The sequence below is a fragment of the Aotus nancymaae genome, unplaced genomic scaffold (genome assembly GCF_030222135.1).
Source record: "Aotus nancymaae isolate 86718 unplaced genomic scaffold, 86718_ANA_hifiasm-v0.15.2.pri h1tg000038l, whole genome shotgun sequence".
NCBI lineage: Eukaryota > Metazoa > Chordata > Mammalia > Primates > Aotidae > Aotus > Aotus nancymaae.
In genome coordinates, this window is record NW_026988452.1 from 4,903,150 (window position 1) to 4,922,673 (window position 19,524).

The 19,524-nt window shown below is 38.0% G+C and overlaps 1 protein-coding gene across 2 annotated transcripts in view; it reads right to left on the bottom strand.

Annotated features, from left to right (window-relative positions):
- EXOG (exo/endonuclease G) overlaps positions 1-19,524 on the bottom strand; it is a 31,386-nt gene that overhangs the window by 9,220 nt on the left and 2,642 nt on the right. For both annotated transcript variants that reach the window (XM_012455653.2, XM_012455652.3), the window contains 3 exons: positions 17,554-17,693; positions 15,428-15,504; positions 12,478-12,592 (listed from right to left, as the gene is read on the bottom strand). In XM_012455653.2, coding sequence (XP_012311076.2) covers positions 12,478-12,592; positions 15,428-15,504; positions 17,554-17,693 — 332 coding nt within the window. The remainder of the gene's footprint in view (positions 1-12,477; positions 12,593-15,427; positions 15,505-17,553; positions 17,694-19,524) is intronic.

Here is a 19,524-nt window from a genome sequence, read left to right on the forward strand (position 1 = left end):
TGTATATGAACAGCACAGCAATTCGTTCACTATAAACTTGAGAGCTTCAAAGAACAGCACTATGAATAACTGGCAATTGTCACAGATTCATGTTTGGATGTCCTCTTTGACAATTACAAGCTATACGCCTCAGACTCGATCCTTAAAGCCTTGATTTCCTCATCTATTCAAGAGAATAACCACTATTTTTTTGTAAGAACTGTAGTGAAGACTGAAGGAGACGCATACATAAAGCTACTTACATACAGCTGGGTATACCTGGCCCTCAATAAATGCCAGTCCATTTGCTTTACTTCCTCCAAAGTAAAAGCACATATAGGCTTCATTGCCTGGATAGAAAACTAAATAAACCCTTTTATTGGGTACAACCTCCTAAAATAAGGTTCAGAGTATAGTTGTAAGCAAGCAGTATATGTTAAATGGCTAGATCTGAAAAAACAAAACACTTTCCAAGCATTCTGAATTGCCATACATAACTGCAAGACATTCCCTTGGAAGCAGGAATTCACGATTCAAATTATTCATTGCTTGACAGAAACAGACCAGTCTCTAACATTGGGCAAGGCTGTGTCCCCATTCCCATAATCATTAAAGGACATCATTCTATCCACATCATTTGTTATATAATAAATTGCCTATTTTTTCTTTCTTTTTTTTTTTTCTGAGACGGAATCTTGCTCTGTTGTCAGGCTGGAGTGCAGTGGTGTGATCTCGGCTCACTGAAACCTCCGCCTCCTGAGTTCAAGCAATTCTCCTGCCTCCGCCTTCTGAGTAGCTAGGAATACAGGCATGCACCACTATGCCTGGCTAATTTTTCTATTTTTAGTAGAGACAGGGTTTCACCATGTTCGCTAGGATGGTCTTGATCTCTTGACTTCGTGATCCGCCCTCCTCGGCCTCCCAACGTGTGGGATTGCAGGCATGAGCCACCACGCCCAGCCAACTGCCTACTTTTCGAAGGCCCTGCCTGCTAGAAAATTATCTTGAAATTCTTGCCTGAACTTTTTACCTGGTCATTTGAAGTTTCTGCCACCAGGCCCCAGCCTTTCCTTTTATTTTTGTCTCCTTTCCTAACTCAGCTGTTTTCTCAGCATGTATCCTATCTCTTCTCATCTCTTCACCTTACCTAGGTAGATCTCACATGTCTGTATTTCTTAACCAAATTCTTTCAAGTTTATAGATATATGTGTGTGTGCACACATATAAAAATTTGGCCCAACTAAATTCTTAAACTGGCAAGAATTTCAAGTTAATTTTTCCAATTTATTTTACTAACAAACTATATTTTGCTTTCATCTAATAGATACACCAAAGGTTTTTAGGTTTAAAATTCTACCTGAAATAAAGTTTGATTTGAAATATAATGCCAAATCTAATAAAAACAGTATTATTACGAAGATATTTGTTAGTAAAAAGCATAAATATATAAAAGTAGATGTCAGTTTGATATGCTTCTGAGAAAACTGAAAAACCATGCTTCTCCAGAAATATGGATTCCTGGAGTCAATATTCAACTTTACGTACACATACATAACACACAAACACAGTGACCGCTTTCCTCCAGTGTCTGTCAATCTTTGTTTTGAAATACAAAAACATGGGTTGTGTGCGGTGACTCACTTCTGTAATCCCAGCATTTTGGGAGACCGAGGCAGATGGATCACAAGGTCAGGAGATCGAGATCATCCTGGCCAACATGGTGAAACCCCATCTCTACTAAAATACAAAAACTTAGCCAGGCGTGGTGGCATGTGTCAGCAGTCCCAGCTATTTGGGAGGCTGAGGCAGGGGAATCACTTGAACCCAGGAGGCAGAGGTTGCAGGGAACTGAGATCACACCACTCACTCTAGCCTGGCGACAGAGCGAGACTCCACCTAAAAAAAAAAAAAAAAAAAAAAGAAAGAAGGAAATACAAGAACACAGAAAGCAGAGAAGAAAGGCCTTCTCAACAGTGAGCCACTAAAGGCAATAGAATTCATGTACTATGAGCTGTGCAGCTCTCTCCATCCACTATAAAAGGCTAAAAGTAAATGTGGTTAACACACCTGACAAACCAAACAGCAGAGCGAGCACTCAAAAATCAATCTGAATTGCTGTACAGGTCTTGGTTTCTAAACATCAGTCCCCACTAAAAGGATCCAGTGCTCCTTGGAGAAATGGCCGATGGCCAAGATGAGCCTGGAACATAGCCTTACGCCAGAAAGTAGGAAATGCTAAAAAATGATGAGACTGCACCAAAAGGACACAGGAGACATCTGAAGGAGCTCCCCACTGGCTAAATCTGGGGCAATGTGAGCATCCAAATGAACAATCACAATAAACGTCAAAACTCATTGAATAAGAATAAATCTATGAGTTTACACTGATAACAAGGAAAAGCTCTAACAGTAGAATGTCAACTAATAAATGAAGGAGCAAGAATTAGAAAGTCATCCTTTAGCAACTATCATAGTAATAACTAATTCAGGCAAGAAATATCACTGGATGATAAAACTACTGAGTGAAAGTTTGAAGAGGAAAAAGATGCTTAAGTATTTCCACAGATTACTTACAAATTCCAAAAGGAGAAATGGTAAAGAAACCTGGTAGACGCCACCTTAACCAAGTAAAGTTAAAATCATCAGTAATCAGACAAACTGACATTATGCACCCCTTGATGTCAGGCACTGAGGACACAAGATCACTGCGGCTACATTCTGTCAAAACATAACTAATCATGAGCAAACAACAGACAAACCCAAAGGAGGGACATACTGTGAAACAACCAGCCCATACTCTTCAAAAACACCCAAGTCATTAAAGACAAAAGGCTGAGTCAGAAGCTACTTCAGATTAAAGGAGACTATCAAGACATGATAACTAAATGCAATGCTCAATCCTGGTTGGATACCAAATCAGAAAAAAATATAAAGGATATGATTGGGGTAAGTGGTAAAATATGAATATGGACTAAATATTAGATAATATTTCTACATGTTGCTTCATGAATTTGATAATTATTCTGTGGTTACATGACAGAACACTTAGGAGGAAAGTGACAAGATATCTGCAACTAACTCAAATGGGTCAGAAAATAAAACCAGTGTATGCGTAATGTGGGGGAGTACAAATGTGGCAAAATGTTAACAATCAGTAAACCTAGGTGAAAAATACAGAGAAGTTCTTTTTATTGTTCTTATAACCTTTCTAGAAATTTGAAATTATTTCCAAATAAAACATTAAGAAATATTAACCTGCTAAAAGCAAAAGACAAAAAAAAAAATTAACCTGCTTTGCAAAAACTAATAAATAGAGATTAAAGCAGGGTTTCCAGTTAAAAAAAGCAAACTGAACACGTTTTTGGTCCACTCCTCTGCAAATGAAAAGGAAAATATATATATATATATATATGGATTTTATCTTATATATAAAATATATATCTATTTATGGATATATATAAAATAGTTTCACTGATAAACTAATATATCTTTTAGTATTTTATTTAAATATCTACATAATATATATTTATGGATCTCCATATATATGTGTATATATATATATGGAATGGCAGTAAAAAGGTGTAAAACAGAACACATTCAAAGCAGTGCTGAAAAACGACAGACTAGTGCATTAGTGGACTAAGAATTGCCATGAACCTCTGGAAGATGAAAGATGGATGTGATGACATTGTTAAGATAAAACAAAGAGGAAAAAGCCAAAGCTGATATTAATATTTTTGCCACTCCTTCAGTAATGCTCCAGCAAATAAAGGGTCTCAAAATCAAAGTGTGTGACTGAAAAAAATTCATCTGCAGAATTACTGTGCAACTCACAAAAGTACCAGGCCTTTGTTCTGCCTTCAGATGAGGCTAGAAAAATACTCTCTAAAAGAATGGTTCTCACTTTCTGCAGCCCATGTCTTTCCTAGAGCTAGACACGAACTTACCCAACAACCAAGGGCCTGTGGGTCTGGAGAAATGGCTCTGCGCCACTGCCACCATCCTGGGCAAACCCAAGGATGTGAGCATGGGCGGTGGAGCACTGGATGAAGGAAGCACGTGAACACAACGGGGGCAGCGGGTCTGTCCATGGTGCTGAGCAGGTCCACTGAGCCCTGTGTGCGGCTGTGCATCTCCTCCACAGGCGTAATGGACACCACTGAGGAGAACCACGGCCACGACACCCACTTCTTCAAGTTCCTCACTGAGGAGGTGGCCCTGGGCCAAGACCAAACAATTTTCCACTTTTCTCCCCTGGAGCTCTGGCAGATTGGCAAGAAAGCGATGGTCATGACTTTTTTATGACTGGTATGGAGGGATCCAGGGTATCTGTGAGCTGGCTGCTCCTTCCAGAGAGTCCTCCTGGCAGAGGGCCTGGTGATACCAGCTTTGGGTAATCCCTCATGAGACATTCCTGTGACCTCATAATCCTCTTCTCCATCTTCACGTCAAATAAAGACAGCATCCTCATCAAAATAAAAGAATGATTGTGTACATAAAACTACCCTAGAGAGCTTGTCATACATAAAGATTCCTGAGCCCATCTTCAGAGTTTTAGGACATTTTCAGACAAGCAAGGACTCAGAAAGTTTACTATCCACTGACTCTTCCAGAAAAAAATTGAGGATATACTCCAACAATGCAAAAAAATTTATCTATAAAAAAGGGGAGCCAGCAGCAGTGGCTCATGCCTGTAATCCCAGCACTTTGAGAGGCTGAGGCAGGTGGATCACTTGAAGTCAGGAGTTTGAGACCAGCCTGGTCAACATGGTGAAACTCCATCTCTACTGAAAATACAAAAAATTAGCCAGACGTGGTGGCATGTGCCTGTAACCCCAGCTACTCGGGAGGCTGAGGCAGGAGAATCGCTTGAACCTGGGAGTTGGAGGTTGTAGTGGACCGACATCACACCACTGCACTCCAGCCTGGGTGACAGAGTGACTCCATCTCAAAAAAAAAAAAAATGATGGGGGAGATGAAAAAGAGGGATTTAAGATAATATTAAGGGGGAAGAGGAATTTAAGGACCCAAGTTAGGAGTATAATGAAAAGAAACAAAAGGACAGATGTATAGATGATTTAAAATTTTAAAAAGCTTACTGGGATTGCAAATGGTCATTTCTCAAAGGCTTTCTTCATTTGGCTTCTGGAACATCACTCCACACTAGTTTTTCTCCTACCTTAAAGGCTGCTCCTCTGACTATTTGTTGGATCTTCCTCTTCCTGACCTCTAAATGACTGAGTGCTCCAGGGTTCAGAACTCGATTGTTCTCTCCTGTCTATACTCACTTACACAATCTCATTACAGCTTTTGGCATCGTCGGTGTGCTGACCACTTTCAAGCACATCCTAAATCCGAATACTTCTCGACATTTCCACCACCACCCCACCCTACTGACATTATTATTTCTCATGTAGACAATTCCATCAGTCTCTTAACTGGCCTTCCAGTTTCCACACTTTCTTCTATTCTTCACCAGAAGCTGGTGTGTACTTTAAAAATGCAAACCAGACTATGCTACCATCCTGATCAAAACACTAACGCATCCCATCTCACTTAATACAATCCACACTTCGTGCCATTGCCTCCCTCTACAATCTACCTTCTCCTCCTCCTGCTTACGCTGCTCTAGTCACACTGAGCAGAACACTGTTCCTTGAATGTGAAAACCTCAGTTTCACCTGTGTCTCTGCACTTGCTCTAGCGGAAAAACTCTTCATATGGCTTACTCCCTCACTTCACTTAGGTTTCTGCTCTATCCCCTTGTCTTTATTTCCCATCCCAATAGGATCCTTTACCGTGCTTTATTTTTCTATGTGGCATTTTATTTACTGTGTATCTCCTCCACCATAACGCATGCTCCATGAGGGTACTCTTTTCTGCCTTGTTCACTGCTATATCAGAAGCACCCAGAATAGCAACAGGGACCTAGTAGAAGCTTAGTTAAGTCTCTGTTGAATAAAAGGAAGGAAAGAAGAAAGGGAATAAAGGAGAAAGGAATGGAGGGAGGAGACAAGTAATCCAAATTAGAACAGAAAGTCAGAGGGTTCCAAGAATATATCTTCAAGAAAAAACTAATTTACCTTTTTAAAAAAAAATCATATGATGATATGGTTAAACGACCTAAACTGTCTGAATTAGAAAGTGAAAACAGATTCCATTTTAAAAAATAGCGATTATAATACACTGCCACCCTTATCTTCTGCTTCTCAGCTTTCCTGTTGTTTGTGGTAACACTTCTCTCTCAAGTGGCACTGATTCAATGATACAGAATTATCTCTACTTCTTTACAGGTGCAAACATATTACTTACACACTTATGATACTACGAATGCTGGTTAAGTATTTTCCAGTAGATCTTGGATTACAAACTCAAATACCAACAAGGACTAGACAGGAAATGTAAATGAGTACAACGGGCCAGGTAAAGACTATGGTGAACTGAAGATGTGTGTTCAATCTAAGGAGAAGGCTGATACTCCTGTCTAGTAAACTGGTTGCCTATGGGAGAATATGCCAATTGTTATGGAGTCATCTGATTTAAGAGAAGCTAAAATCTGAATTTATGTAAAATCTCCCAATGATTAAACACTATCAACTAATTAAAAAATAACATACAGTCAGCTGTGGTGGTTCACACCTTTAATTCCAGCCCTTTGAGGGGTGGAGGTGGGAGGACTGCTTGAGGCCAGGAGTTCAAGGCCAGCTGGGGCAACATAGTGAGACCCCCATCTCTACAAAAAAAAAAACTTAAAAATTAGCTGGGCGTGGTGTTGCACACCTGTAGTCGTAGCTGCTTGGTAGGCTGAGGTGGAAGGATCTCTTAAGTCCAGGAGATAAAGGTTACAGTGAGCTATGATCACGTCACCACACTCCAGCCTAGGAGACAGAGCAAGACCCTAGCTCTATGAAAAAATGTAAAAAAAAAAAAAAATGTTATGTGAGCCCAATAAAACACCTCTATGGGCTGGACTTGCTGTAAGAGGCCTCGGTTTATAACCTCTGCTATAGGCAAAGCTCAGACTACATTATAGACAGCAAACATAAATGCAAATGCTACAAACCTTGACAAGTATAAATAACAGATCAAGAATAAAGGTTTGAGTATGTTATGTAAAGCATATGTTGCAAAGTTTACCAACAGAAGAACTAAAACTAAGTATATTACTAGCAGAGAATGGTGCAGTACAAGAAGTAAACAATACATTTCATAATTTTATAGATAAATTAACTGTTAATAAGTGACAAGTCACAATTTAAAAATACATTTTAGCACTCATTCTGAGATAGAGAAATAAGCACCAGAACAAATAAAAACTGGATAGTGGGATAAGGAGTATAAGTAAGACTTTACCTTTGCATCCTACTTTTACTGTTTGAATTTCATTACAATGTCATATACTTCCACAATCACATTTTAAGATTTAACATTTTTATCATTATGCACTTATAACTGCATAATTTAAAATTTTTTTAAGTTTAAATTCAAGGCTAACTAAAAGAAAGTTTGGCAATTATGACTTTAATGCCAGGAGGGAAAAAAAAGCATCAAGACTAAATCATGCTTAATATAAGTATCTAATTTCACAACTCCTAACATAACATGAACTCATGAACTCAAAAGCATTATCTCTGCTTAGAAGACTACAAAAATTGTGCTTTAAAATTAATAAAGAGGCCCCTGACCTTTGAGCTTCTGTAGACAAGAAAGGAGAAAAAAAAATCTTAGAAATCATAGGTTTATGAGTACATGCAGCAAAGAATACAAAAAACACTGGTCTTCATTCTTAGGTTAGCCTCCCAAGGAATAATAGTAGCTAACATTTACTGAACATTTCCTATGTGCTAATTACCAAGTAGCAACGATCCTAGCAATTCAATGAGGTAAACGCTGCTACTATCTAAACATCACAGATAAAACTGAACTTTAAAGAAGTTAGGTCATTTTCCCAGGACCACATGCAAGCAAGTATCAAAGCAAAGATACAAGGTTGGATCTGACACGAAATACGTTCTTTTAACAACTATAACCACCCTGCCTTTCCTACTATTGCAAGGTAATGGGATAAACTCCAAGTTAAACACCAGAAATTTCTCCTGTGGTCAGCTACCGGTAGGTCTGAACTTCCTTACCCCGTCCCATGCTTTGATAAGAGGAGACACGTCAAATTAACATCCTTTATAATTTGGTCCAAATTTCACTTTATCTTGCACATATTGTTTGAAAAATTCCTTGACACAGAACTGTGAACATTCCCTAATCTCAGTATAAGTAAAGTTTCCTTTTCTGTCCTTTTAATGTTATTCCTTTTTTATAGTTCTAAGAATTAGGTAAGTAACAACATATTCTTTCTCTGTCATGATTTCTGGACGCCAGACAGACTGGTAGCCAACACAGTTGGAGGCAGAGGAACTCATTAGAGGCCTCTGCAATACTGCAGGTGTTCAGAGCTTCAGCATGTCTAAGTAAAAGTTATTTAAAAAGTCGTTGGTTCAAAGTAACTAAGAGTGAGAGATGACTGCCAGGATGTGAAATACAGAAGAGGAAGAAAGTAATCAAGAATACAGTTTGGGGCATGCCATTTATAATTCTGTATACCTTCCTCCCACATGATAGGTATTTGAAGATTTGCTGAATTGATGATCTACTGAATTAAAGATTTGCTAGTGTGAGCATGGATAGGTTCTATAAATTAAGAGACATGGAAAACTAATGATATGAGCTTAGAAGCCCAGAATCTGAAAGAAAATACCTAAGACTAGCAAGTCTTTAAAACAAAAATAAAAAACAAGACTATTACTCAAAGTGTACTCTTCAGGAAGCTGATCTTGACTGACCTCACGCGATCGAGCATATGACACTAAATAAGGTGAGGAGAGTTGATAGGTCTCCTTTGAAACTCTTCACAGCTAGCTTCAACATGCTTGAGTATCATTTCACTGAAAACTTTTTAAATGTATGTTTTAATATTTTATTTAAACATCTATATAATATTTAGTATGTAATTTTTAAATTCTGAATTAAAAGCTTAGAATTTAGAAGAACAGCACAAAGAACTCCTTCCTTTACATCCTTCACCCAGATTTACCAATTGTTAACATTTTGCTCCATTTGCTTTATCACTCTCTTTTTCTATTTTCCCTAAACTTTTTAAAAGTCACAGACACACTCTTTCACTCCTAAACACTTCAGGATATACTTCCTAAGAGCAAAGATATTTACTTACACAATCACAGAGCAAATTACAAAAATTAGGAAACTTAATACTGAAAAAAATACAATTATCTAATTTACAGACCTGACTGTTGCCAATTCTCCCAATAACATCCTTTTTAGCAACTTTTTTCTGGTCTAGGATCTAATCTAAGATCATACTATGCATTTTGTTTTCATGACTCTCTAATCCATTAATCTAGAACACATAGTTTCTCAGCCTTTGTCTTTCATGACACGAACACATTTGTAAATTACAAGTCAGCTGTTTCACAGCACAACCCTCCACTGGGGTATGCCTGCTATTTATCCTCCTCAGTGCATCACCCTGGGAAGTATGGCGTATCAATAAGTCCCATTACTAGCAATACTAAACTTGATCACTTGGGTAAGGGAGTGTTTCTTCACTGTGATTAATAAATAATTTATGAGGAGATACTTTTAGACTATAAATATCCTATTCTCATAAAACATTCACTCCCTAGTTTTAGCTAGTGATGATTCTTGCCTGAATCAATTATGGTGATAAGTGCAAAATGATTTTTATAACTCTTCCATTCTTGCACATTTATTAATTGACATTCTATGGTAAGCAGAAGCTTTTCTTTAAACCCTATATATTTACCTATTGAGTATGGATTCTTATTTAATTCAATAGGTTTATAATCCATGTTATTTTGATATGTAGTAGCACCAGATACGGTTAAGTGGGAGCTCCTTCAAGCTGACTCACATGTCCTTCTTACATATCCCCACCATTTGTCTGAGCACTTCTTGGCTTTCTGGCATAAGATGTTCCATTTTGTAATTTTCCCCGTACCACCCCCGGAATCAATCATTTTTCTAAGTGCTGAGCCTTTTCAGAAGGAGATGGTTTTTAGAAACCAATATCTGGGTCTCAATATATGCTCATTGCTAATGACATACAACTGCTTCTAGGCCTTTTCAGCAAAAAGAACTAGAAGATATATTTTTATCAGTTCTATTTTTAAAAATTAGATCCAACTTAAGAAAAACAATATATTTTCCACTACAGCATTTGGGCAGCACATGTCTTACAGAAACATCCAAACAAAAAACTGTACGGTGAAATGCTCGTAATTATTGGCTAATTTTTCCTTTTAAAATTGGTACAAATTTTTGTTCTGCTACACAGTAGGTTAGTCATGTAAATTTTTCAATTTTATGAAAACAAAGCACAAATAAAACTGTAATTTAACCACTTCTGACATATAACTCAAAGCTAGAAGAAACTCTTTTCTGGTATAAAGAGGATTTAACAAAGACCAAGAATAATTAATATTTGAAAAATAATACGGAGGGCTTTAAGCCATTTTTTCCCAAGATTATAAAATCTACTAAAATTAGCAAGTTGATCAGAGGAGAGAAGTTAAATGAATTAATTTTAAAACACTAATTCCTTTGACTTCCTTCACCCCCATATGTGCTGGAATTTTCCAAGGGTGTGAGAATCCTTGAAAAGAACTACTCTACCATTTCCACTTAACAGAAGTAGTTGGATCAATAATTTTGTGTGGAAAAGGAAAAGTGGGCTATTGATACGGACCTATACAAATGTCTGGATGGTTGCACGTGACTGCACATCTAATCTAGACAGGCTGATAACAAGCAAGTCAGTGGACAGAGCACACTCTCAAAGCGTTGTTGTTGTTTGGTTTCCTAGATCTGTTCCTCAGGTTATTAAATTTTATCACAGACTCGCTAAAGTCATCATTTAACTAACCAGCATTTATTAACTATCTACTTCATTTCCAGAGCTCATCTAGGTGTTCCCTCTAAATATACCTCCTCTTTGGCCTTACCAGCAAGTCCTTCAATGCTGCTTTTTACTCACTCTGCCACCTCCTCTGCTTCACTCCACCTGTTCTCAACCCTCTGCAGACTTCACAGTACAGTACAACACTTCAGCCACCCTCCTGGCAGAATCCTCAGGATATTTCTGCATGATGAGACTCAATGTTATGCTTTTTTATAAGAAACACTTATTACACCACTTTGTAAACTGCCAATATGGAAGGTTAGCTAAGAATTTCCAGGCAACATTAGATGTCTGAAGCTCTCACACCACTAATTATACTCTCCTATCTTTAATCTCTTTCTTTCAGTCTATGAAAGTGCTCACGTATCTTGCATATATAAAAAAAGAAGCTTCTAGAAGAAAAGCTTTTCTTCCCATTTAGTCAACCCACTGCAATCTGGATGTTATCCTGGAACTTCTCCCTCTTCCTCACTCAAACAAGTTATTAATTGATGGTTACTCTTCCCTCACTATTATTCCTCACTCCCGCTGCTTTTATGTCCTAACTCATCTCCTTGCCCCATTCTCCCCTTCGAATCCTACCTGTTCCCACCTATCTCTCTACACACTGCTGCCAGAATACTCTTTATAAAACCCAAAAGATATCACATTTCTCCCATGCTTAAATGACTTCTTTTTTTTTTTTGAGGCGGAGTTTCGCTGTTGTTACCCAGACTGGAGTGCAATGGTGCGATCTCAGCTTACCGCAACCTCCGCCTCCTGGGTTCAGGCAATTCTTCTGCCTCAGCCTCCTGAGTAGCTGGGATTACAGGCACGCGCCAACATGCCCAGATAATTTTTTGTATTTTTAATAGAGACGGGGTTTCACCATGTTGTTAAATGACTTCTTAGTGTCTAAAAATTAAAACCCAAGTCTTCATCATAAAATAGTCGTGTATTATCTATCTCACCCCTGTCCACCTGCTGTTACAGAAATCTTCATCCCCCTTGAGCCACCCACACTGTTTTGTAACATAAGCTCCAATCCTTACGAATGATACATAAATCCCAGAACCCTGATGTTGACTGTAAATGTCCTGTGCTTATACTGCTCCATCCTCTGGAGTCCTGAGGCTCCACTCCTGACTCTTATCTGGCAAGGTATAGCGAAACATCACTTCCTCTTTTATGTGTTCCTGACCCATATGAGTAGAGCCCACCAGTCCTTCTACAAGAGCACACCACGTGTGTCTATTTCTATTACAGCATGTCACACTTTAATGTAATTAACTGTTAACATCTGTCTTCCACTCTAAACTGTGAGGTCCTTGAAGTCAATAGTTGCTTTAATCCATCACTATATTCTCTATGCCTATCACTCCTAATAGGTGTTCGATGAATATTGTTAAGTTAAATTAAAAAGCAGAATGCAAAAAAAATTTCTTTAATAAAAATAAAAAGCAAAATGCAAAGTGAGATGATAATCTCATACAGATAACATAAACCTGACTATTAAACATCCTTACCTGGTAACTAACTATTTTCTTTCCATCGCTTCCAGTCTGAGGTAAGGTCAAAGGCCCAGATACCACCCAAACATCTTCAAACCTTTCTGTCAGCTCTCGACAGTACATTTCTATTCTGAAAAACAAATTTTAAAAAGTATGATATTCTCACATATATACATGTAAGATAGCAGCAAATCATATCAATCCCTATGAAAGATGCCAAGAAAAACTGCACTTGAGAAATTAAGTTAAACAAGAATATGGCACAAAACATTATAAGCAGATACACAATGATGTTCCCAGTTTGCTTACTGCACAGAAAAAACTTTAAAATCACATACACTAACAAAACTACATTTTTCTTTACATGCACTCAGAGTACATTCTGGAATTCAAATTTCATGAACTTAAAACTTTTTTTTATGCCATAGTTCCCAACCAGCTTTCAAGAAGTATGTATCAATCTAACAAGATGATACGCTTTATTCAACCATTCCTCTTGCAGGACAACTGGGCTTATGTTAACATTTCTTATATAATGCAACATTGTATTAATTCCTAAGGATAAATTTCAAGGACCAGAATTACCGAATGAATTTATTTTAAAGACTTGTCATTGTATGTAAAACTAACATTTTTAATAGGGTTATATCAATTTACTCAAAAATCCAAATTACACCACAGCAGTTTCACAACAATCTTTATAACGCTGGGATTTATCATTTAAAAACTGTTTTTGTCAATGTACCAGATAAAAATGGCAAGTAATATTTTGGTTTTTTCCCTTTTTTTCTTTTTTTGAGACAGAGTCTCGCTCTGTTCCCAGGCTGGAGTGCAATGGTGCAATCTCAGCTCACTGCAACCTCTGCCTCCCAGGTTCAAGTGATTCTCCTGCCTCAACCTCCCGAGTAGCTGGGATTACAGACACACGCCACCATGCCCAGCTAATGTTTTTGGAATTTTTAGTAGAGACACGGTTTCGCCATGTTGCCCAGACTGGTCTCCAACTCCTGATCTCAAGCAATCTGCCCACCTCGGCCTCCCAAAGTGCTGGGATTACAGGCATGAGCCATTGCACCTAGCCCAGTTGGAAGAGATTTCTAAATGATAGCAATGCATGTCCTCATTCCTCACTTTCTTATCTAAAAAGTAAAATCTAATTATTTTTATAGGCTGGTATAAGTGCAATGGTGTTTACAACTAATTCTTCACAACCAGGTACATACTTCTTTGTTCCTTCTCTACTCCCACTGCTTCACTTGACTGGCCTTAAAAATATAGTTTTTTAAACTATTTTTATAGCATATATACATATGTCCAATTACAAGGTAAAGCTTTCCTCCCAGAAATTTATCTCTTGGGAAAAGAAAATGTTAAATGCTTCCACGGGTATGTGATCAGCAAATCCAGAATACGGAAAGGAAACTCTAGGATGAAGGTCCTAGATCCTCAACAAATAATTTGAATGGAAAAAAAAAAAAAAAACAAGAAAGGAAGACCTACAGATTAACACCAATTGAACAGACATATCAACCAAATTTATGTGTCTATCTTGTTTTAATCCTGCTTCAAACCAACCAGCAACAACAAAAAATTAAAGACAACCAGGAAAATGTGAGCCCCGACTATGAAATTGGTAATGAAGAATTACTGTTAAATTCTTTAGGGGCATTAATAGTACTGTGGTCATATTTTAGTAGGTGAAACAAATGTGGCCATGACTGACAACTGCTGAAGTCTCTCTCTGGTGCAGGGTGCTCTCTTAATCATTTTAAATCACAAAGTACTATATGGGGAAAATCAATCGCCTCAAAGAACCTCAAACTGTTCGTTTTAGATGCATAAAGAGACCACCTGACTGTCAGAAAAATGTAGAAGGCTCAGATTTATAGTTAGGTTCTATCAAAAACTGGTGAATAGTTATATTAAACTGTGCCCCAACTTTTTTTAAGTTCAGGAACTTTTTCTTTTTTCAGACAGGGTCTTGCTCTGCTGTCTAGGCTGGAGTGCAGTGGCACAATCACCACTCATTATTGCCTCAAGCTCCTGGGCTCAAGTGACCCTCCCCACCTCAGCCTCCTGAGTAGCTGAGATTACAGGCATAGACCACCACATTTGGTTAATTTTTTTAATTTTTAGTAGAGACAAGGTCTCACTATGTTCCAAACTAGTCTCAAACTCCTGGCCTCAAGCGATCCTCCTGCCTTGGCCTCTCAAAGTGTTGAGATTATAGATATGAATCACTGACCCTGTCCTAAAGTTCAGGAGCTCCTGAAATACAAAACTTTGTTGTTGTTGTTGTTGTTTTGTTTTGAGACAGAGTCTTGCCCTGTCGCCCAGGCTGGAGTGCAGTGGCGCAATCTTGGCTCATTGCAACTTCCGCCTCCCAGGTTCAAGTGATTCTCCTGCCTCAGCCTCCTGAGTAGTTGAGATTACAGACATACGCCACCAAGCCTGGCTAATTTTTATATTTTTAGTAGAGACAGGTTTCACCATGTTGGCCAGGATGGTCTTGAACTCTTGATCTCAGGTGATCCACCCACCCCAGCCTCCCAAAGTGCTGGGATTACAGGTGTGAGCCACCGCACCTAGTCAGCCAAAACTGTTTTTTTAAAAAAGCTAAAAAATATTGGAATCAAGAAAAAATAATAGCGTTCACTGAACACACTCAAAAAAGGTGATGCCTCAATTATTAAGATTATTATTTTGAGTAATTTATTTCAAAACTTGGACTTTTGAACAGGGGCAACTATGATAAAAAAAAGATAGGTTATGTTTTGAAGTCTAATCTTCCATAGAAGATTGTACTCCCAAAATACAATTAAAAAAAAGTGGCCCAAAGTACTCACCTTCAGAGGCTTAGCTTTTGAAAAACAAAGACAGAAATAGCTATTAGGCAATCAGTACATTCTCCTGTCACTTCATTTATCTTCCATAGAATCACGTTTTTAAAACTCTCATCCCTCACCTGTTCCAATATCCAGAATTATTATCAAAATCCTGAGGTACAACGTTAGAAAGGTAAAAGGTTTCAGCCATGGCTTTCTGTAAAGAAAGAAACATAGTAACTGGCACTGAAATGCTTTCTCCTTTACAAGATATTTTATTAAAAACACACAGATATATAGTTTCTTATTTATACATTAGTGCTAGGCAATTATTGACTACTTGTTTCAATAAATGAAAGCCGTAATTATTCTAGGACAGAAAGCTCTTATAATAATTATTCAAAATGAGGACTATAAAGTAAGTAGTTAGGTAGGCTTAACTTTATCAATTATAAAATCCAAACCTATAATGTGAATTCTAAGAATTAAGTATTTCCAACACAAAGCTTACAGGTAAATTCTGGTTTTAAGCCTCTGGCAAAGAGTTTCTCAATAAAGATCAATTTTCACAAATGTTATTTGAGTACAATACAAATACACTAGTTCAAAAGTGGCAAAGAAAATGTTCTTCTGAATATTTGGCCACTATGTATTCATTCACTTCACATTTGTGACTCAAGTATACAAGGCTCTTCCTCACTGTGCTTTCTTTACTGATCTATACTAACTGCCAATGCCACAAGTACCTTCTCTGCAAGCAGTCGCTCTCAATCTTGGGTGTGCGCTGGGATACTGAAAATACTGATATTGACGCCTGGGTCTCATCCCTGAGACTTTCCGATTTTATAAGTATGAGGTTCAGGTTTGGGCATCAGATTTGTGAAAACTTCTGCAGGTGATTATAATGAGTGTCCAAGGTTGAGAATTACTATCTTACTGACATAATCACCAATAGTTCACGTAACAAATGTCAATGTCATAAAAGATACTCCTTCTCCTTTTTGGCAAGGAAATCATTCTAGATTAAAGAAGACTAAAGAAATATGACAACTAAACGTGTGATTCACGATTGGATCAAAAAAGCTATAAAGGACATAATTAGGACAATGTGGGAAAGCTGACTATAAATTGTATTTTAGATAATATTACTGCACAAATATATAAAAATGTATTAGTGTACACTTCTCAGTATGATACTTGTATTTATATATATTATACTCATATATACAAATATACCCATTCTTAGATGATGCATACTCCTGAGCAAACTATTTAGAAATATAACATAGGCCAGGCGCGGTGGCTCACGTCTGTAATCCAAGCACTTTGGAGGCCAAGGCGGGCGGATCATCTGAGGTCGAGAGTTCAAGACCAGCCTGACCAACATGGTGAAACCCCGTCTTTAAAAAAAAAAAAAATTATGTCTGCAACTGTCAATGGCTGCAGAATTTACATATGTATCTGTAAAGTAAATCCATCAGTGTATTTGTTGTACTTTTTTTTTACCTTTTCTATAAATTTCTACAAATTTAAAAATTTTTCAAAATAAATTAGCCAGGCATGGTGGCATATGCCTGTGGTCCTAGTTACTCAGGAAGCTGAGGCAAGAGGATCATATAAGCCTAAAAGTTAAAACATAAGCAAGCTATAATTTCACCACTGTACTCCAGCCTAGGCATCAAAGCGAGACCATCTCTAATTACTAATTAAAAATAAGTAAGTGGCTGGGCAGAGCAGCTCATGCTTGTAATCCCATCACTTTGGGAAGCCAAGGTGGGCGGATCACTTGAGGTCAGGGAGTTTGAGAGCAGCCTGGCCAAAATGGTGAAATCCTGTCTTCACTAAAAATACAAAAATTAGCTGAGCATGGTGAGGCACACCTGTAATCCCAGCTTCTCAGGAGGCTAAGGCATGAGAATTGCTTGAACGTGGGAGGTGGAGGTTGCAGTGAGCCAAGATTGTGCCACTGCATTCTGGCCTGGTCAACAAAGTGAGTGAGACTTCGTCTCAAAAAAAAAAAAAGGGAGTAGCTTCAGCTCCCAGTGGCTTTCCAGTTCCCCTCATATAGCACTTAGTTTTCCTCATTCAACCTGTTTAAAAATGTCTCCGCATGTGACTGAAAGATGAGAAATAAAGTCAGGAAGAAAAATAAGAGTATGGAAATTCTCCAGTTTTAAGGTTTGGCTCCTAGGTTTTTCATCTCTAATTCCTGCTGTATGCACATCATCAGCCCCATATTCCCATCCCTCCCCCAAAGCATGCCTACACTTGAAAATTTGTTATTTCCTGCTGGAGCCATGTGTCCGCGTGACCACCCACTTCCAATATAATCCTCGTTGAAGGCACTGAAGGTTGGAGGGATACTGGGATCAGGCTTAAATTTACAATGCCTTCTGTCTGCATCACCTGAAGAAAAACACACAAAATGGGTACATTATCAGTAAACGAATATCCCTCAAGATTCTCTAAGCAAGGCAAGCTGGTTGCTACTGGCTGGTATCTCTCCAAGCAGCTAGCATTAGGGACTGCATGCATGTCTCAAGTTCCTGGGATAGTTCAGATACTTCATCTGAATTTAGAAAGTACTAGTCTAGGAAAGAATGCTTTTCATATAGTGTAGCTATCGCATATAATTTTGACTCTGGCCTTTCCAGTTTTAAGTAAAACAAATCACCAGTCAAAATGCTAAACTATATAAAAAGCTTGGCTACTAAATAAATTCTTATTTTTTTTAACAAGACACCCATGTATTGTATTTTGTAGAATTGCATTTGACAAGTTTGTGTGTTCTGAAATAATGGATATATATAGACACAAAACAATTTGTTCCAGGCAGGCACAGCCTTGGGAAGAGGAGTGTCTCTGCTATCTTGCTTACTGCCTCTTAAGCCATGACAAAATAAACATTTAAGTTTTGAGCTCCACCCAGAAATTGCTAAAACAGAATATTTGAGTACCACATAGGAGAAAAGAAATCTCAGATTTTGTTTACTTTCTGACACCACCAGAATGGTTCGCCACAGAAAACATTAGCAAATCCTAACACTAACTATTGCTCTATCATGAGGTAAGATCTTAAACTACAAAAATTATGAGAACAAATGAAACATACTCAGACTGCTACTCGAAGAAGTGTAAAATGGAGAGCAATAAAGTCACTGATTCCAAGGTGATTTCATTCAGCCAAGAAAAATTTACTATCAGATCCCAAAGTTCACAGTAAAGCATCAAATATGTAGCTTTTTAGAATCACTTCGTAAAGAATAATATAGAAAAATTATCATTAGTAAATTTCTTAGTGTCATTACCATTGGAATTATTTCCTTCTATACCTAATTATCTTTGCCTGGTGCTCAATATCCTTGAAAAACTCTTTGTAAGAATTTCCAAAGGCCTAAGAAGATACCTTCCTTGAGAAAACATGTAAATTTACTGCTGTAAGGTGTCTAGCAACATTACCAGTGAAGAACCATACTAAACCAAGCTCAGGGATTAAGGTTCCCTGATCTCCCCTCGATGCACAGATTTGGGCTGTACGTCTGCATGACAGCCAGTTTTTGACCTAACCTTCTCTGGCACGCTTTTTATCTTCCTTTTGACCTTTCCCTGCTCAGTGCCAAGACAACCTTCCACGTAGTGCACGGGCAGGGAAGTTAGTTCTAGTTCCCTCTTCCCTGAGGGTGTCGCCCTTGGGAGTTCCAGGGTAACATGGGGAGGGGCTCCTATACTGCAGGACCTACAGAACAGCCTTCCTTGGATGAGAGCCTTAGGTCTTTCCTTCAATCCTCCTCACCCCACAATGTTGTGAATTCAAAGGCAAACGTGGTTTTGGTCTGCCAGGACTGCGTACACGTCTTTGGAGTCTGGCTTTCTCCCATAAACGCTGGCCTGACAATTCACCACTATGCTGCTGGCTCTTCATTTTTCTTAAGTGATTTTTTTAAAAGATACACTTTTAGTTGGGCACAGTGGCACATGCCTGTAATCCCAGCTACTTAGGAGGCTAAATTCAGGAGAGTGACTTGAACCCAGAAATTCAAGAGTAGCCTGGGCAACATATGCAAAACCCCATCACTAAAAAAAACAGTTAAAATATATATATATACTTTTTATGTACTAACATTCTCAGTTTTCAGCAGGAAGAGTCTGTCTGAATAACTCAGTCCATCGTTACTGAAAATAGAAGATCTTTTACATTAAAATCAAGTGAAACACAGGTATATTGCTTCCTATTTTC